The sequence below is a fragment of the Atta colombica genome, unplaced genomic scaffold, assembly GCF_001594045.1.
Source record: "Atta colombica isolate Treedump-2 unplaced genomic scaffold, Acol1.0 scaffold9, whole genome shotgun sequence".
NCBI lineage: Eukaryota > Metazoa > Arthropoda > Insecta > Hymenoptera > Formicidae > Atta > Atta colombica.
The window spans coordinates 5,098,411-5,118,985 of NW_017259583.1; the positions used below are offsets into that span (position 1 = coordinate 5,098,411).

The 20,575-nt window shown below is 31.2% G+C and overlaps 1 protein-coding gene across 3 annotated transcripts in view; it reads right to left on the bottom strand.

Moving 5' to 3' along the window:
• Positions 1–19,639, bottom strand: part of LOC108693453 (protein FAM107B) — a 56,389-nt gene extending 36,750 nt beyond the window's left edge. For 2 of the 3 annotated variants that reach the window (XM_018202408.1, XM_018202407.1), the window contains exons 1-2: positions 19,550–19,639; positions 18,131–18,590 (exon numbers count right to left, since the gene is read on the bottom strand). In XM_018202408.1, coding sequence (XP_018057897.1) covers positions 18,131–18,499 — 369 coding nt within the window. In that variant the 5' untranslated portion in view covers positions 18,500–18,590; positions 19,550–19,639. Of the gene's footprint in view, positions 1–8,495; positions 8,873–18,130; positions 18,591–19,549 lie in introns of those variants that run through there. The other variant, XM_018202409.1, reaches the window with a different exon arrangement.
• Between the last annotated feature and the right edge of the window lie 936 nt (positions 19,640–20,575).

The window sequence follows — 20,575 nt, forward strand, 5'->3', positions numbered from 1 at the left end:
TCACTGGACTATGACATATATGAAATACACAGTCACAATCATAAAATTATAGAACAAACTATCTAGCAATTTCTTTCCTCTTGAAAATAATAAGCCGACAGCTTTTGAAGCATCGACGTTGTTCCTTCCGCAATTCAAAAGATCCTAATTCAATTATATGATTCCTATTCAATTTTGGAGTTTGCTTCGTTTCAACAGAATTCTATACGAAGAAGAAATGATTTTGCTGAAATATCCAAAAATTTAACTATTAGATCTAAAAATACTTTTTAGACCAAAATAATTACGTAAGAATTTGAAACATGATGAACAATTATGCTACAGAGTTTTCTTGCAACCAGTTTGAGCGTTTTACATAACTATTATGATGCTCTAAAAATATTATTTTCAAATTTGTATCTAGCTAAATTTTTAGATGTTTCAGCAAAACCGCTCTTTCCATGTACATTCAAAAAAAAAAAAAGACATAGTGACATATAAATATAAAAATGATAACAATATAAATTTTATATGTAGAATTAATGTATACACAATTGAATAAATCATTTCGTAATTATTACAATTATAAAATAGTTCATTCAATTATGTATTATACATTAATTCCACATATAAATTTGTATATAGTTATTGTGATCACAATTTTCTCTGATCGTAAATGTAACAATTAGATTTAATACGAGATATGTAAAAAATTTGCAATATCTAGTTAAATTCAATAATATCGTACTCTAATTAGTTTGGTAATTGAATTTAATTTATTAACCTTTTATAATCGGTTAATAAATTAAGTTTACAATCTGCTAGGTATAATTATTCATATTAATCAATTCGTACCGTTGTATCTTGTATATTCAATCAAAACGAGTCTAAGAGCGTTCGGTTCGGAAGTGAACACCTGGCGAATCCTGCACGCCACGTTTCTCTGCGGTGGATTATGTAAAACAAAAAGTACCGGTCCAACAGGATCGCCCGCAACATTCTATCGTTGGAGGAAGAGAGAGAGAGAGAGAGAGAGAGAGAGAGAGAGAGAGAGAGAGAGATGGAGAGAGGGTGTGTGCATATTGCATCTGCTCTGATCGCGATGCACGATGAGCACAGCTTGATTTTTGTATGTTCCGAAGGCGATAAATATAGTGAAAAAGCGTTAACGCGCGATTAGCGACTGTTAAAGTGTTCATATCTTAGTGTAATTATTTTTCGCGTCGACTCTACGTCAACACCTTGAGTGAGACTTTTCTGTACTGTTAAATTCATAAAGTCAAATTATACATAAAAGGAATGATTTTGCTGAAATATTTAAAAATCTAAGTAGATATAGATCTGAAAATAATTTTATTGCATCATCAAAATAATTACATAGGAATTACAAGCATGATGATAAATACTGTAAAATATTTTGACATTTTAGCAATCGGTTTCAGCATCTACATAATTATTTTGATGGTCCAACAAAGTTAATTTTGGATGTAGCTAAGTTGTTAGGTACTACAGGAAAATCCTTTTCGTGAGTACAAATATTAATATGGATGTTATTTATTTTGAACCAAACTGCAGAAATGGATTAATATGTACTTTAATACGCAAAATATTATTTAACTCAAAAGATTAGATTACTATTCCTTTGATGTCTCAGTAATAATAGTATGTCGCATTCTTCCCCATCTCCATCGGTTTCTTAATTAAACCTACATATTCGTTTGACTTATAATAAATATATTTTTTTTATCCTCTCTTAGGCAATTAACTGAATTAAACGTCGCGCAAAATTTCGCGACGTGCAAAATCTCGGTGGTGCTTTCTCGTATATAGAAATCGCGCGTCTACGGAATTACGGCGGCCGATATGATCTACGTGCAAGACACTTTTACTGTCTCCTTCGTCTTTCTTGACGGGCGTGCACACGCGAACGCGCGATTTAATCGATTCCGCTTGATAATATGATGTGATCGTCTTTAGAAAGCAGTCCTCTTCCATAGATCATAACGTCGCACTCGCGAGCGTAACGGCGTTTACCGTTATTTTAATTGAGATGAGTCACGTTGCAAATATTATTAATATAATAATCGGCATGGTAATGACTGAAATGACGGCTCGGGCGATAATTTCTCTACGTGCGGCAGACTGAACGCATATATTACATGTTTCAGTAATGAAGGAAATATCCGAGGTATATATAAGCAGATTAACTCAATCTATCATTAAAATAGAAATTTGACTTTTTTTCTAATCAAGTCTCTCTCTCTATTTGTCACCTGTCTCCATCACGATAATGCAAGTTGTTCGGTCGTGCAGGAAATAAAGATGATCGAAGGATCGATACACCCGTCTGATCAGTGATGCGTATCCCAGTTGATCGATACAATATGTATTGGATCGTTAGAAAGTAAAACAGCATCACGCACATCAGAATGCCGGGACTTAATATAGCAATCCGATGCAGATCTTTCACTTTAATATGTATATCGTGACTATGGACGGAATTGTCCGATTGCATTTGTGTTTCAAAATTACGCATTTAGTGAAATAGCACCTTTCTGCATGCATACTGAATTTTACGCGTCGCGTAGATTCGGTCTCTGGAAATCGATCTTTTCTAAAGAGAAACGATGGATCGACGAACTCTTGATACTTTATGAATAAAACAGTCATTTACAACTGCGTTCGTATTCAAAGCCTATGTGATGGATTCTCATGAGTTGGCGAAAAGATAGACGATCTTTGACCTTAACCCAGGAATAATCTGATTCGCTTCATTTTTATCGATAAATGGATAAATGTGTTCTGAGAAGAATAGAAATATTATATGCTAATTAAACGTGCGCTTGTCAATAAAAGTGAAATGTAAATACGGATCATTTTATTTCCTTTTATTGCGTAAACAATCATCTGAAATGATTTTCACAGTCTAATTAAAAATTATTACTATTACTATTTACATATTGGGTTGTCCGGAAAGTTCGTGCCGATGTTGAAGGAAACGCAGAAAATTTAAATTTTAATATACATTTATTAAGTTATATAGATCGGCACGAATTTTCCGAACAACCCAATATATTATTGTTTTATAATTAATTATTACATAATATTTCAGATTATTATGTATACATATTTTATTATTATGTATACTTAATATTTTCTAAAAAAATAAAAAAAGAAGTTTAAAAAATAAATGTAAAGAGGTTATCTTGATAATTAACAGAAAATTGTGAGACTGACATGGAATTTCATTTTATTACTTGTTTGGTATGTAAAAATTATCCCGAATTATTGTAACTATTTCCGGATTAATGCGCAATCTCATCAAAGAAAATTAATAATAAACGTTTTCTGGGTATATCTAAAAATATTTAAAATTATATATTCACGAATAAAATTTATTCGCATGCAGATTAACTTAATATTTATACGGAAAGAAGAGGTTTGTTTAAAAATTTAGTTAGATATAGAGAAAATTTTGTTGGACTATCAAAACAATTATGTAATATGTTTGAGCATGATAAGTAATGCTATAAAAAGTTTTGACATTCTAGCGTCCAGCTTGAACGTCCTGCATAATTATTCTCAGTCCAACAGAATTACTTTCAGACTTATATCGAATTAAATTAATTGTATAAGTTTTTAGATACTTCAGTCAAACCGTTCTTTCCGTTTAGAGTTCAACATGTTTCAACATTAGAAATTTTCCGAATTAAAAAAAGCGACATGACAGGAAGTTAAAGAAGTCAACTCTAGTATTTACTGCAATATACAAGTCGAGAACTCATTACGCGTAATAAGGGAAAAAGTGACTCGATTTCTTCGACGTCATCGTCTGTGTTAAAGGGAATGGAACAATGGCAAGTGCAATTTCTGTGCGCGCGCGAGAGAGAGAGAGAGAGAGAGAGAGAGAGAGAGAATGAATGAACGAGAGCTGATTCGTCTTTCTCGGTTTAAGATTCATTCGCGTTTTAAAGGACCGGGAGAACCATTCGTGGAACAATCACGGCGGTTGCAGTGATTGCACTCGACTTGCACTCGACTTGCAACAGCAATGTGTCTTCGCAGATCCATCTCACCATCTTCGTGGCGCCCTTACGTTTAATTATCGCCTAAAGAGAAGGAGACGTTATATATTAGATACTATTAGCTTTCATTGGTGATTTAATGGAAAGCCGTAGGACTATTTTCCCACATCGGAAATGAGTTTGCAGTTTCGCAACCTGAAAAAATACTCGTGTCTCTCTATTATACGAAAACTAGTTTCCGAACATGGCGCGCAACTAGTTCGTAGTTAATTAATACCGACAACCCGCCGCTGACGTTACCGATTCGAAAGTACACGAAACATTTGTGTCTCGCGTTGCGATGACTTGTTTATCTATTATCTTTAGTCAATTAGCTATAAAACTCGAGCGGTCGATCGTGCGAAATTTTTAACAGTGTGCGTCGAAATGTGCAACTTTCGCTTTCTTACATTATTCAATTTATGATATCAAATTATACATTTAGTAATTATTATTTTTAATCATTTCTGTAAGTCTCTCTCTCTCTTTCTCTCTCTCTCTCTCTCTCTCTCTCTCTCTCTCTCTCTCTCTCTCTCTCTCGCTTCTACTCAATATTAATTTAATAACTAAAATAATGTAATTAACAATTCAATTAAAAATTATATTACATTTAACTCTAATTTATTATATAATAAGTTTTATTATATAATAAGTTTATTATATAAGTTATTTATTAATCTAACAAATGCATACGTTAAAAAAATGTGTCTGTGTGTGTGTGTGTGTGTGTGTGTGTGTGTGCGCTGTTTATTTTGAAATTAAATCACTCACAGTAATGGACTGATTTACATTTTGACGCACGTGAAAATTAAATTGTACCAATATATAGTTATTTAATATTTAAAGTTATTTAAAGGACCATTGCTCCTTTAATATTTACATAACAATATAAAATGATCAAACAATTAAGTAATCAAAGTCTGTTGTCTTTATTATTTTAATTCCAAAATCGAATGATCTTTCTATAAAATATTTGTACGTGAACAAAAATTACAGTATTATTTTAATCAAAATTCTTCAAATGGTTCTTATTGTATATTCGCTGCTATTAAGTTAAACTAATTCCTATAAATGTATTTCATTATTCACTGAAATTTTGATAATGAATATTTAAATGAGATTATATCGAATTAATTTCATAGTAAATTAATTTCATGTTAATTAGTGATTTCGTTAACTGAATGATTGTCTAAACTTTGTAACATATGTAAGGACAAAGACCATATGGCTATTGATAAGCGTTATCTCACGTTAATTATTCGAGCATAACAAACTCTGCGGTATGAAAAACTTTATGCTGTCAGTAGGAAGATTCTAAAAGTATAAAATATTAAAATGCGGTTCCTATTCTTTACGAAAGATTCGAAAAGAGATGTAAAAGTTGTTTAATTTCACTAACAAATAACGTCATTCTAAAGCTGTGTGTTCAATTAAAATTGTAATTTTTTTACAACTGAAATCAATCTACTTTAGGATTATAATTATATCTAATATTTGTAATATTGAAACAATGAAATTATATTTTAATATTGTAATATTAAAATCATATTCATAGCGGTTAATTAGAATCATTTAGAATTACATTAGAGTCATTACCTGTATAAACTTGAATATTTTATTTGTTATAAATGTAGACATCTCTGAAATCGCACGGAAAGATTGATTTGAAACATTTAAAGCTGGATACAGATTTGTTAAAATAATTTTATTGGATTATTAAAAGAATTACGTAGGACGCTTAAATTAGATTGCGAAAATATCAAAATTTATGCTTGAAATTTCTACATAATTTTGATCGTCCAACAAAATTATTTTCAAATCTATATCTAAATTTTTAAATACTTTAGCAAAATCGTTCATGTTCATCATTATATAATAAAAACTGTAAAATATATTATTATTATTGTCATTTTTAATCTAATGAGTATATTTATACAATTAAAGGTAAAGGTATAAATTTTTGTAAAAATGTAATTTTTAATATTTCCATTATAGGTAGAATAGCGCGATTAATTACAAGAAACAGTCACGAACTGATGATGACGAAATACGCAAAGGCCGCGAAGGATTCCATTTCGCGACGCACATACATATGTACTTACATATGACGGGCGTGGTATGTCGCGAAGGAACGCGAAGGAAGGCGTTGTTCTTATTGTCGTTTTCCCGTTGCGTTACGTAATCGTCAACGAACGCTTCGCCCGTCGTTTTTCACACCGACGATTCGCGGAGCTTGCTTATTTGCACTCGGTCATACATTACACGCATAATCTGCGTCGCGATGTGGGCGGCGCGAAAAAAAGACGAAATTCCAAGGTCGCGATACTGCGCGGCGCCTGAATTTATTATCGTTGAGGATTTGCTATCATCTTTCGACCGCTACGTAACTACCTAGATAAACATTTGAAGTCTTCGAATTCCTTTGTAGTTATCTCAGACACGATTTCATCGACCTGGACCTGAATTCTTGAAAAATATTGTATACAAAAATGTACGGAAATATTACAATATTACAATATTATATTTTATGTATATTATAGATTTCCTTAGTTTTTTCTATGCGATACTTTTCGAGAATCAGGGCCCTAATCTTTACTTTCTTGTTTCAATCAATATATATATGCACTAAGAAAAATTTCTGGATTTTCTTATAAAATCTATTATAATTCTGGTTGAGACAACCAGATATATGAAAACCGGAATTCTAATAATAAAAATTTTATTGATTTATTCATTTTTAACAAAAAATTTTTTTCAGTGTGTATATTTGCGTCAAAATTGATATTTCAAATTCACAAATATAAATTCTGATATAAATTTGTTGTAAAATGCTTAACAATCGATATTTACAGATATATAAAATATATTTCTAATTAAAAATGTACTCTCTCTTTCCCTCTGTTATCTTTGTCTTTTTCTTTGTCTCTTTTATCTCTTACATACACATATACACAAATTATCTTTGATTTTGGTCGATATAAATTGAAAATGCTTACTTCATGTATGATCGATGGTGCGCTCAAAAAATATTGCGGTACAGTTCGACTGCAATCCTGCCGATATTTGCGGCTGCTTTGTTGCAGTTTGCCGATATTTGCATTGAACTGCCCCTTGTGGCTTCGCAAAAAAAAAAAAATCAATTTATTGTAGTGGATGGTCAAATTGAAAATTCAACTAACAACAAAAGCAAGAAAAATTATCAGAGAAACAACAATTGAACGTTCGACAAACAAGAAGAAATAATAACAGGCTCATGATAAACATTTTCAGAAAAGCAGTGTAATATTTTAATTAAAAAATAATTCTTAAAAATACGATTAGACATTATTTGATCTTACGTCAAACTTTCAAATAATCATATTTAATTCAAGATAAGCGTGATAAACAAAAAAAAAAAGATTATCTCTATAATTCTAATAACCAGCCATCTAATTGTAAAACGAAACATTTGCTAAAGTAAATTTCTTATCAATGTTTGAGAAATGTGAGATCGACAATTTCTTTGATATTTTCGCTTCTTTCTGCGTCATGTACATGTGATATGATTCGCGTAACGATCTGCGTCATGCATGTGCAACGTGTGGCAGTGAAAACGTCAAAATTAAAATTTGTATCGTATACAATTTATCGTATACAATTTTTTCATATATACGAGAACTAATTGCGTAAAGAGAAATAATTTTCTACTCGCGCTAAAAAATATGTTAAATAAAATTTCAATACATAGATATTAATTGAAATGTCTTTTCACACTTTATCCTCGAATGTTTTATCATTGACGTTTGTCAGATATTAATTCGCGAATCTCATGAAACCGCAGAATTTACGGTATAAATATATACTATAAAAAAGTATGAAAAATTACATAAATAATATATATATAAATTATATAATTTATAGTGGAAATATTTAATATTGTGCATTTTTAAAAAAATTTATACTTTTAGTTTTTTCTAATTACGTGAATATGTACTTATATCAGACTAAAAGTTGTATAATAACAATAATTTACAATTTTTTTAAATATATGTATAACATAATGATATAACGCATATTATAATATTTTCATTTTTACTACATATCGATAATGTAGCTTAAGAAAAATTCTAACTTGTTGACGAATTATTAAGTAAATATATTTCTATAAATTTATCTTTAATTGTAAAATTTATTTTTCAAATTGTTTGACCACAAAGAAAAATTATATAATATTATTTGTAATTTTATTTGAAATTTTAATTAAAATTTTATTTGTAAATTGTATATAACTTATAATATGTATAAATATATAATACTTTTAATAATGGATTACAAAATTATTTACTATAATTGTTGAAATTTTATATTGTTATAATTTTTTTACAGTGTAGTATGGTATTAAAATCTCTCTCTCTCTCTCTCTCTCTCTCTCTCTCTCTCTCTCTTTCTCATTTTGTAAACATTTTCTTTTACCTCTGTCATCGGCTGTTATTTTCGACCATCTAAATCTCTTCGCAGACGGTTTAATTGCGGAAACTTCGAAATCGGCGTCTCTGGTGAGCAGCAGAGCGTATAAAGAATCGTCAATCGAAACTGCGAGCCAAAATCTTAATTTTACAAGCCTTGCTGATATTACGTATCGTCGCTAAGCTGCGAAACGTTCTGTGCTCTTCGCGGACGGATGAAGTCACGCTGTTGTACTTTTTGCGCGAGAGGGAGAAGAAGCGGTGCGAGACTACACAGACGGGATGCAAGATCGCGGCTTTCCGAAGCGGAGCACAGGCGAAAAATGTTTAAAGCACGAGCGTAAACATCGAACTGGCGAGACTACGCGCGCGCTGCACTGTACCACGCGCCGACCTCAACAGGCTGCTTTCATACCGAAACCACCAACAGGAGATGCAACGTGGGGATGCAGCCTGCATCTGGTTGGTCGGTGCTCTGGATTGACGCTTTGCGAATGCAATGTGCACCTTGACGCCTCGTATCATGTTTTATGCAATAACATATAATACGTAACATATATATGTTATTGCATAAAACATGATACGATATGATTGTATAACGGCAGATATTGTCTAAGATATGGAGACCACAATTTAAAATTAAAATTTTATATCGCTTATTTGTGCTATAATGACACAATACCGACACAATTAAAAAAACAAAGTTATCTAGTCTAGAAAATAAATTTGAATATTCTGAATTACTAAAATTTTGTAATATTAATTTGGAAATATAATTCAATGAAATAATTGATTATAAAAGAATAAAAATAGGTTTCTTCTTTTGTTTTTTTTTTATTTCCTTTGTTTCTTATGTTCTTTCTTTTTATGTAAGCAATTCCAAACAATTGACAATTTTTAATTTATTGTTGTAGCAAATAATCAATATTTACATTTCTTTTGAATTTTTGCAGCAATTTAATGAGAATACATAATTAAGAATATTTATTAAATTATAAAACAGATAGATGGGAAACAAAAATAAAATTTGTTGAAGAGGTCGACTTTCTTCTTCTTGAAGAAAATCGACTATATTTCAGGAATTACAGAAATTTATGATGATCAAAATGATTGATCATAAATTTGAAACAAACGCTCATCAGACTCTTCTTGCCATCCTCTAACTCTCGATTAAGCAGACGGATTATCAGCAAGCAATCTCAGCACGATGATAATTTCGTCAAGAATCGATTATTGAATATTTATCAGCGCTGTTTTCGAGCCGCCTCTCCTCACCTTGGCAATTAATCGTCGTCCCCCGAAATAGCGGCTTCCTCGTCAATATCGTAACGCTACTTGCTGCCGGTCATCGACCTCCGTTGCACCATATAACCGGTGTATTTCGAGCAAATTTCCAGCTAAATCTCAATTCGTTTCATTCGCGCAAACATCATGCGAATTTATCTTCTTATGATATCACGGAAAATTGCGATATATATATATATCGTAATTTTTTATCGGATTCAAGTTCTTATCTCTTTGCATCGCTCGCTGCTACTTCCTGAAATTTCTGAAAAATTTGCATACGCACTAAAACGACAAAGCACGATGAATAAATTCTGCAAATTATCGAATAATTACGGAAACAACACAACAGATGTTTGGTTTAACGATTTGATTAATGGGAAACAAGAAACATTTGCTTCATTATCTTAAACACGCAAAGTTCTTAAAACCTGTAGGAAAGAGGAAATACCAGAAATGCCCGAAAAATAATAGCAGGTGTAAGAGAAGAATGTAAAGAGAGAGAAAGAGGGAAATAATATTTAAAAATAAATTCTTCTTTTTTTGTATAAATTTTTTAAATATACAAAAATCTTTAAAATCACAAGCACTTAAAACTGCAGCTTTATTTACAATATAGAAAAAAACGTCATATCGCATGTGCAACTGTGTGATTTATCCCTTAATCCAAAATCTGCAAAAAGGTAAGCGTTTGAAAAAGAACCTGCTACAGAGATTGCGTCCTCCCTCCAGGCTTGAAACTTAATTCATCCCTGAGCCCCACAGGTCTCGCAATCACCTCGCCTACCGTCACTAATGCGGTTCTGAGAATTTTAGAAATGACGCATCTGTCATCTGCAGCCGTCCACGTTCTCACTCGAGATGTTTCTTCAAAGTAAAATCCGATGGCAAAATTTCTCGGTGCATCAACGGATTTAAAAGCGGAAAATCGCTCATGATTTCTAAATAATTTGTAAAACTGCACACATACACGCGCGCTCATATATATGTAGCAAGATTTTTGTAATATCTCTTTCTCTAACAATAAGCTGTAAAAAGAGTTAACGCCGGAGAAAAAAATAAGGAAATTTCTTTCTTGTATTAAATTTTCCTTGTACTTTATACTGGAAAGTATTATTTGTGTAATATCTTAGCATGTGTTAATTTTAGTCGTAAATAAATATGTATGTTTATACATTTAGTATTTTGTAGTATTTTTAAAGGAACTTTTAAGAAAGATTGAAATTTTTTTAATTGGCTTGCGTTTAATGAAAAATTAAAAATAAAAATAAAATTAATCAAAAGGCATCTAAACTGTTTTCAAAACTTTTTGTTTTTTGGATACCATTTTGTTAATTTTTTTTATTTTTAATTTTTCATGTACAATTAATAGAGGGAAGCTTAATAAGAGAGAAATATTCCTGAGATTTTTCAAAATTCGATTAGAATCGTAGTCAAATTACTTTTTTCTATATATGGCTACTAAATTGGTAAGAGTGGGATTTTTGAATATTTTTGTACAATAAATTTTTCAAGCCTTTTGATTGGCTATAGGATAGAAAGAGGATCTCTTTGTCCTGCACACATTTGTCATACGACAAAAACGCACAAATAAAATCCCATCCTATGGGTGCTATTTCATTTATATGTTTTTATCGTACGATAAATGTGTACAAAGAGTTCCTTGGATCTCTCTATCTTATAGCCAAAAAAACGCATATAATATTGGCTTTAGAGTGATATTTCATTTGTGCATTTTTCACACGACAAATTTTTCAAGCCTGTTGATTGGTTAGAGAATCTTTCTGTTTTATACACATTTGACAAAGTACGATAAAGGTCAACGCGATACTACAAATGGTTTAAAGCAATTTTTGATTGGTCAAATATATTTATAAAATTCTTTTTTCTAATTGGTCCAAATGCTTCGAAGCATTTGTAGTGAGACTTCGACTGCAATTAAAAACAAATGAAATAGCACTCTAACTTTTTAGTACAAGTCATGGTAAAGTAGATTTTGAAATTGTATAGTGATTCTGCGCATGCGTCAAAAATTGTACGAATAGAAGAAGGGATATAATATGGCTATATCAGCTGGGTATAACACACGTGTTCAAATATAACCTCTTTAGTATAGTGTAAAAATCATCAGCATTTGAAAAATTATATATTTTTTTAGAAGAGGAAATTCAAGAAAAAAGGTAAAGATATTTGAATTTAATAAAATAATTTTGACATATATAATAGAAGTGTAAAAAAAATGAGATCCCATTCACTTTCTTATAGAATTAGGAAAGGCCATTGAGAGCTTTTTAATTGTGCTCACACAATTATTAGTGTGCAAAATTTATTGTTTATAAATTATATGCAACGTTTTGATCAATTCTTTCTGGTCTTCCTTTATCAAAGGGATAAAATAATCAAATATGGAATAGTATTCAAGAAAACGTAAAATTACAAATTGTAGAGATTCTCGTATATGTAACTTGCTGAATTGTCTCGTCACGAATTAAAATTAAATAGAATTGTAAGATGGTCATCCTGTTATCACAGAATCCAATGAGGTATTATTTAATAATGGTCAAGTGACTAAATTCATTTATACGGATACTCTTAATGAGGTTTATTAATAACTAGTAGTTGTAAAACGTCAATTCCCCCTAGTAGTTCCTCTGAAGAATATGGAATAATTGTGTGTTATTAGTCAATTTTTAACTACAGATGTTATTAAATCCGATTAAGGATCCATACAAACTTAGAAATTAACGTGAAACGCCAGTCAAGTCAAATTCTAATTTCTTTGATTCTCATTATAATAATCATCGTGGCTCGAAAAATCCTGTTGCTTTCTGTGTAATCTTATTATTATTTGTTACTTTAAGCGCTCTGAAAACGTTTTTAATAATAATTTCATAACAATTTATGTACTGATGAGTTTACATGTGCAAATGTACATCACGTGAACACATGATACGATCTTTTGATGCATGCGTAAAATGCGTATAATGAAATTAGAGATTACTTTTTCAAACGAATTAAGATATAGTCACAAGCCACATAGAAGGAATAAGAAATTAGGAATAAATAATAAAAATTTCAATTTATCAGATATCGGAATAAAATACGCTTTCTGATAGATTGGAATCATTATTCCTTATTCTTAATTCCTTATTTCTTTAATTGTGACCGCACTATAGTCTAATAGTGTTTTCTCTTGGGATACACTGAGTGTAACCTCACACTACACCAGTTGCGTGTAAGTGTTGCATCAGTGCTGCATTACACAAGTGAACTACACCATGTTATATTACAGTTATATTGTTGAGTAGAAAATTACAACTAACAGATACGTTACATGTACTATAACTATGTACTATAACTTGTGTTCACTAGGAAGGTTTAAAATTATTTCAAAAATCGACTAATGTTTAATTATTTTTTATAAGGCCGCGAATGATTATGACTTTTTTTAATTTTTAAGGATGTCAATTACAACATTCTAAAATAAGAAAATCCATTGAGAGTCATTTCCAATAATCGACATCCTAATGTAATAAAAGGCAAAATATCACGATTTTGTCCATAGTGTATACCATGATATACACTACTTCATGCTATCATGTTTAATTTTGCTATCGATTTGACCATTTTCAAATTTTTAATGTCACACTGGCTCTATACCGTCTCTTTGAGATCATGTAGCAAAATCCCATTTCGTGCATAAAATTTGCACTACACTATAGCCACGGAAACACGTTACACTGAATGAGTTCGCCTACCAGCCAAGGAAACATGCTACTGTCTGAGGACAACTGTCTGAGTGTTGCACTGATAGACGATATTGCAGCCAAGAGAAAATGATATAATACATATAGAAGTCTATGGATAAAATCATGATACTGTTTGTCTTTTATTACATTAGGATGTCGATATTATTGACTTGGAAATGACTCTCAATAGATTTTCTTATTTTAGAATGTTGTAACATCCTTAAAAATAAAAAAAGTTCATAATCGTTCGCATTATAAAAACAATTAAACACTAGTCAATTTTTGAAATTTTAAATCTTCTTAGTGAACACAAGTTACATGTAACGTACCTGTTAGTTGTAATTTCCTACTCAACAATATAACTGTAATATAACACACATGTTATATTATAGTTATATTGTTGAATGGGAATCTCCATAAATATACTCTTGAATTTCTGACGTTCTCTATTTATTGTGAATATATTTTTCAATAATCTATATTATATATTTATATGACAGATATATTATATCTAGATAGATACATTATATCTAGTATATATTTAATTAATAATATAGTTTTAATTTATCGTCATGATGTATTATAAATTATGCTATCTATGTAAAATTTATTTTTTTTTCTAACTCTAACAGAAAATAAGTTTGTTTACATCTTTATATGTTACGATATTGCTTAAGTCGTAAAATCCTTCACATTAGTGAATAAGTACGTCGTTTAATTTCATATGCATAATTTTATAAATTTATCTGATGAAGAATCCAGTTGCTAAAACTGGGCGAATCGACTCGTATAGACGGGTTATATGATAAAAATGATGAGAGTCTAGAAAGTGACGGAGCCATAAAATGATACAGAGTTTCTTAAGTCTCTCAAGGATAGCAGGCATATGCGTATCAAGTGGCATAAATGCCGGTTTCAAATCTATTTACGTAATTTTATTACCGTGCATGTATAATGCACCCCATCAGTATAAATAAAGGAACAAATTATTACGTAGACTCTAGCAAGTCGCATTACTGATGAGAGAACTGCATAATACTGCTGAATAAAAAATAAGTATGTTCTAACAGTTTATAAATTTGATGAACATTCCACAAACGCTAATTAGCATGACATATATGCCACAGATAAATATTTATATAGTAATATTTAAATTTTGAAATATATAAATTATACATAATAATGAATTTTAATTTCACGAAGACCAATTAGCACGATACATCATACACGAATATTTACAATATATGAATTTTTAAATATGTAAATTTTAGGAACGAATTTTAATTTCCATGTTTATCTTAAATAAGTAGATTTCATAATCATAAAGAAAGTAAAACGTAATACGAATAAAGCTTGCACAATCAAAATAATATATTAGATTTCATTGTTTGTTAAGAACTTTTTCATTATCCCCTTTTTAACATTTATTCTTTTTTTTTTTATAACTTATATCTTTCATACCTGAAATATCTCTATGTTTTGTCTGGCATTCTATTAAAGTTTATTAAAAAGTAAATGTTATTACGCAGACTTTTATGATAATAAGTTTTATTACCAACGAGAGATCTGTATGATATGAATAAAAAATAAGTATATGTTTTAACAGCATACAAATTTAATGAAAATTTCACGAATGCTAATTAACACAACATATCATAAATGAATATCTATAATATAATTTTTTAAGTATATAAATCTCTTCTAATTAGGGGAGTATATATCTTTATGTTTTATTTTTTCGAACTGATATAAAATTTACTAAAAATTAAATGAAAAGAACTACTTCATTCGATTTCACTTTATACTTTATAATACTCCGAGTTCTGTATGATATAAATGAAGAATGATATACAACATTTCTACATTTCTTGCACAATAATCTCCACATTATTCCTGATAAATGAAAGGTGGAATTCCTAATTGTCTGGGGAAACAAATCTCGCGCCCATAGCTTCGATCATTACGTCAGTCTCGAAAAAAAAACCGTGACACGAGATTTTACCGACAAAAGCGAAGACCAGCGATTCCGCGCGAGCGAGTTTGCTGTTTCTTCGGCGAGGCGTATGACGCTTCCTCCGATACTTCGGGTCGACGATGTTCTCGCGCAGGTCGATAGTGCACCTGTACACGTCGACCAAGAGATAAATTCGAACGACTTGATCAGGGCGGAAGTGCCTTCTTGCTTCGATTCAAGTAGTGCATTATCTTTAATCCTTAGTAGGTACGCACGAGAGTATTAGATTATTCGTATCTTATACTGTTAAACATCAAAATTAAATATCGAATAATCCTTTCTTAATTTAAAATAATATTTTGTTATTTTTAACTTCCATGTATATCAAAATGTAAATAAATCCATTTCTGTAATTAATTTTAAAGTAAACAATGTTTATCTAACGTATGTGCATTCTCTAAAACTTTTAGAATGAACCTCACGCTTTTTCAAGACTGACTCAATTTTTATACTTTTTAGGATGAGGTTCCACTTCAAAAAGTAGTTTAAATTAGATTTGAGTAATAAATTAGATTTGAGTCAAATTTATAATATATTTTCTTGAGTTATATCGTTTAATTACATTATCGTTAATTACATTATTTTAATTAAATTAACACCGTATTAAATAATGGCGATTAATAGAAATGATTAAAAATATAATTTAGCATTATCTGAATTTAGCAGTATATGCATTTTTTTTCCTTTGAAATACTAGGAGCACTAAATAAATAGTTATTATATTTATATATAATTTTTTAAATATATAATCTTATAAATATTTCTTAAAGACGTTAAAACTATAGGTAAGAATTACTTAATAATTTCTGTGTACTTGCAAAGTGATGAAAATTAATCGAAGGATCATTTTGGCTCAAGCTAATGCATTTGTATTTTATCTAACACTATTTTGTTTTCACTTAATCTCACTATTGTCATTGATCGAATAGAACTCGTTTTGAAGACCGAATACCAATAAAAAAGAACAAGAAGAAGTCAGCTGAGAGATATACCGTTGCGACCGGATCGGACACCAGGTCGGTGGCAACGTCAGCCACTGGGTCCGAAACACGTCTCTCCGTCACGCTAAATCAAGTAAGATTTTTTTATTCCATAAAAAACACGTTTCTTCGCTGGAAAATTCGACGCAACTCTTTCCAGTTTTCAAAGCGAAAAACATCGGTGAGTCATGTTCGCAATCGACCGCTTTATCTGAGATTTTTATTGTCACACGTGTAACATGCGGCAGTCACGTTCTGGGTGTTATATCATTGCTAATCGATAACTTAATTTCTCCGCAGAAAAACGAGTTAAATAAGCCATAAAAAGTATTGATTATCGATGCTTAGGAAATGCGTCATAAGTCGTGTAAAAGTATTGAAGTGATATTTGATTGCAAGAGTTCTGAAGAAATTACAAAAAGAAATAATGTTTCATTTCGAATTCTCGATAAAAAAAGATGATTCTCAAGATATATGTAGAAATAAAATATTGACTGCGTATCCTTGAATAGATGCAGGATATATTTAGTTTATTTCTAGTTATTTTACGAGGATCTTGTCGATGTTGATAATTAAATCAAGAAGAAAACGTGAATCAATCGATGTTCCACATTGTTTCTTACTCGAATGACCTGATATTTCTAAAAAGAAGCTGCAAGTGCTTAAATATAACATATATGATCTGATTACAATAATTCTAACGATTACTCTGATAATTCCAATAAGCGATATAAATTTATTTTGTCTCTAATGATTTGTATTGTAGAGCAATTATGAAAAATCATGTTTTCCATCTTCGTATTTTTTTAAAAACTTTCAAAATTTAAATTCAAATGTCTCTAAATGAGAATAATCAACAGGACGAATGGAATCAGTTGATGCAATTCATTAATTCTGCTTCTTAGCTAAACCAACTCTTTTTGTAAACTCAACTTAATAGTAGAGAGCAAAATGTTAGGGATTTGTGATTATAATTGCATGTCAAATAATTATGCAATATAATCATTTGTCAATTTCGTTTATGACATTTTTATTATTCTGACACTTATTAATAATTTGTTAATTATACATCTATATTTTATTGCTTTGACATCTTGAAGATGACCTGATTTTGGCCAAAACCCGTCTACGTTTTATTATTTTATATTATTAACATAAATATTTAAAATACAAGACTTGCGCGAGAAAAATCCTGCAACACTATATATACTTTTTTTATATAGAACTCTAAAAATATAATTATTATTACTAACATTATAGCAGTAATAATTGGAGCTCATAACCACAATTATTTTATCATGCAATCACAGTCATAAATACCTTCTCTCTCATACCCAGTTTTTAATTTTTTCTGGTTGACTTGTGGTTAGACTTAATTTGATGTTTTACTCAATGGGCTTCATCTATGTTACAGATGAAGCCCATTGAGTGAAACATCAACTTAACCACAAGTTAATCAGATAATGAAAAATTGGGTCTCAGTGTGATTGATTTACAATCTTCTTGCAAAGTCGACTTCGCGAAAAAATGATGAAAACATTGACGAGAAAATTGTAACGAGAAGATTGATTTGTCTTCCTAAAGACTCTTCTTTGGCATGATTGTTCGCACATACCTCGCTCGCCTGCTCGCAAGGGGAAGGCACTTTGGCGGAGAATTCCTTCGGGAGATCCTCGATGCTCGCGGCCGTACTCCTGGAATCGTCGTCCACACATGCGGAGCCAGGGATGACGCTTTCCTCACTGTTGCCATCCTTCGACCGCTGCTCATGTTTCGAGAGCAGCTCGCGCTGCTTTTGGAAGAACTCAGGCTCACTGAAGCACTTCTCGAGGCTGACGGCGCGCTGGAGAGTCGTCGGCGAGCTCGGGGTCGAACGTGAGAACTCGAGCTCGTCTCGCAGCAGGTTTTCTGCACTCTTGTTGCATATTCGCGGTGGGTCCTGGTCCCGGAACGTCCTGCGTTGGCTCTTAGATACCTCACACATCGCGCGCTAACCAGAGAATGCCCTTCGTCGGGAGAAAGCCGCGCGGCGCACGTCCAGCGACATTTCACGCATACATTTCGCAGACGAACGGCTGAAAGAACTTCCGATAATTATTTACGGATCAACGAGGAAGTGAATGTGAAGGGATACTTTAAAGATTTTAAAATAGATTTTAAAACAACGACGTTATCAAGATACATCTACTGCGCGATTGCCATATGGAAGAACGATTTTGCTGAAATATATCTAAAAGTTCAGTCTAATCTGAAAATAATTTCATTGAACTATCATAATAATTACGTAAGAATCTCAAGCATGATGAGTAATGGCCGCGTTCAGCAGAGAAAGCAGCTTTCCAACTGTTATGAAATTCTTTAACACGATTGATTTATACATTTAAATTTAGTGAGGAACTAAGAGCAGGACAAATCATGTTAAAGAATTTTACAACAATTGTAAAGCTACTTTCTCTACTAAACGTAGCTAATAAAAAATGTTTTGACATTCTAGCAATCAATTTGAGCGTTTTACGTAACTCCATAGAGCAGAAATGTTTAAATTATATCATAAGGACAATTTAAAGATATAATGTCTATATAAGATACCGTATGATTCAAGATATTTTTGCTATGTATAGGAATTATCTTAATAACTAACAAAATTATTTTTAAATCTATATAAGTATAATAATAAAATTTTTAGATACTTTCGCAAAATCATTCCTTTCATACGAACGTCTTTCAATTCGATTTTACTTTATATATAAGACACAACATTGGCTTCGAAAACGAAACGGCTTGCGTATCGGCGAATCATTCGACCACGTCCGGCGAATAAATCAAGCTATATATCGAGAGCTAAATATATCTCAGGGTGAGAATAACCACTCGATATCTTTTCGATCGCACTCGTTTGCGGCGTGAGAATTTTTGACATTTCCAACAGAAGGAACGCGAAACTGTGCTAAGCGATTCGTTTATCACACAGGGTTGAATAGAGCGGACGCATAGAATTCATCAAAGTGGATTGATGATCATAAGTCACTCTTACCTGTTCCGTCTAATGAGATCCTTTGCCCGGTTGATCCTTCGCGAGGACGCAGTCACACACTCCGCAGTTTCGCGACGTGACGCACGCAGAGACCACCAGACGCGAGACTACCTCTCCGCGAGGGACGACCACCCCGCGTGCGTCATGCGGAAGGACATCTGTTGCCCCGCGACACCCCTCGGCGAGCGAGACGTTCACCCCTCTTTCTTCTCCCTTTTCTCTTTCTTCCTTTCGTTTTCTGTGTGTCCTCTTTTCTCTCTCGCTCTTACAAGGGATCGTTACGCTCATACTACGCACGCGTAATGTACAGGGTGGCGCGTGGAAAAGTGGTCTGGCGCCAATGTCGATAAAACTTGCTATACGAAAAAAAAAAAATGGTTGAGTAATTTTTTCCTTACAAGACTAGTAAAAATATTCTGGACTATTTTTGATGAATTTATGATAAAATTTATTTATCTCTAAAAGTAAAAATACGGAGGGGTGTAAGATAGCACATTATAATTACTGTAAATTCAATCAATCTTACAGTAAAATAAATCATATTATTCTCAAGACTGTAAGTACTTTCAAAATTATGAAATGTAAAAAATATCTTACGTCTTACAATGACTATAAGACGATTGCTCAATTTTTTTACCAATTAATAAAATAAATTTTACACTGTGCGCTTATCTCTATATGAGCCTGTCAATTCCATAAAATTTATTAGAATTTTGATACATATTACTTTGCTTCACTATGTTCATGAGAATTTTTAAAATTTTAACAATAAATTTAATTAAAATTTTAATATTCTGGAAATATGCGATTCTAATCTCAGAAAAATTGACCTAAATTTTCTTTTAAATTCTGATACTACTGAAAAAAATGTAAATAACAATATATTTATTGTATAATAATATTTATATAATATTTTTCATTAAAAAATTTTTTTTCTTATTTATTTTCTTAATTTAAAAAATCTCTGAAAAAAAGATTAAGAAATTAAAATAAGGGGAAACAATTTTACGAATTGATTTTACATTA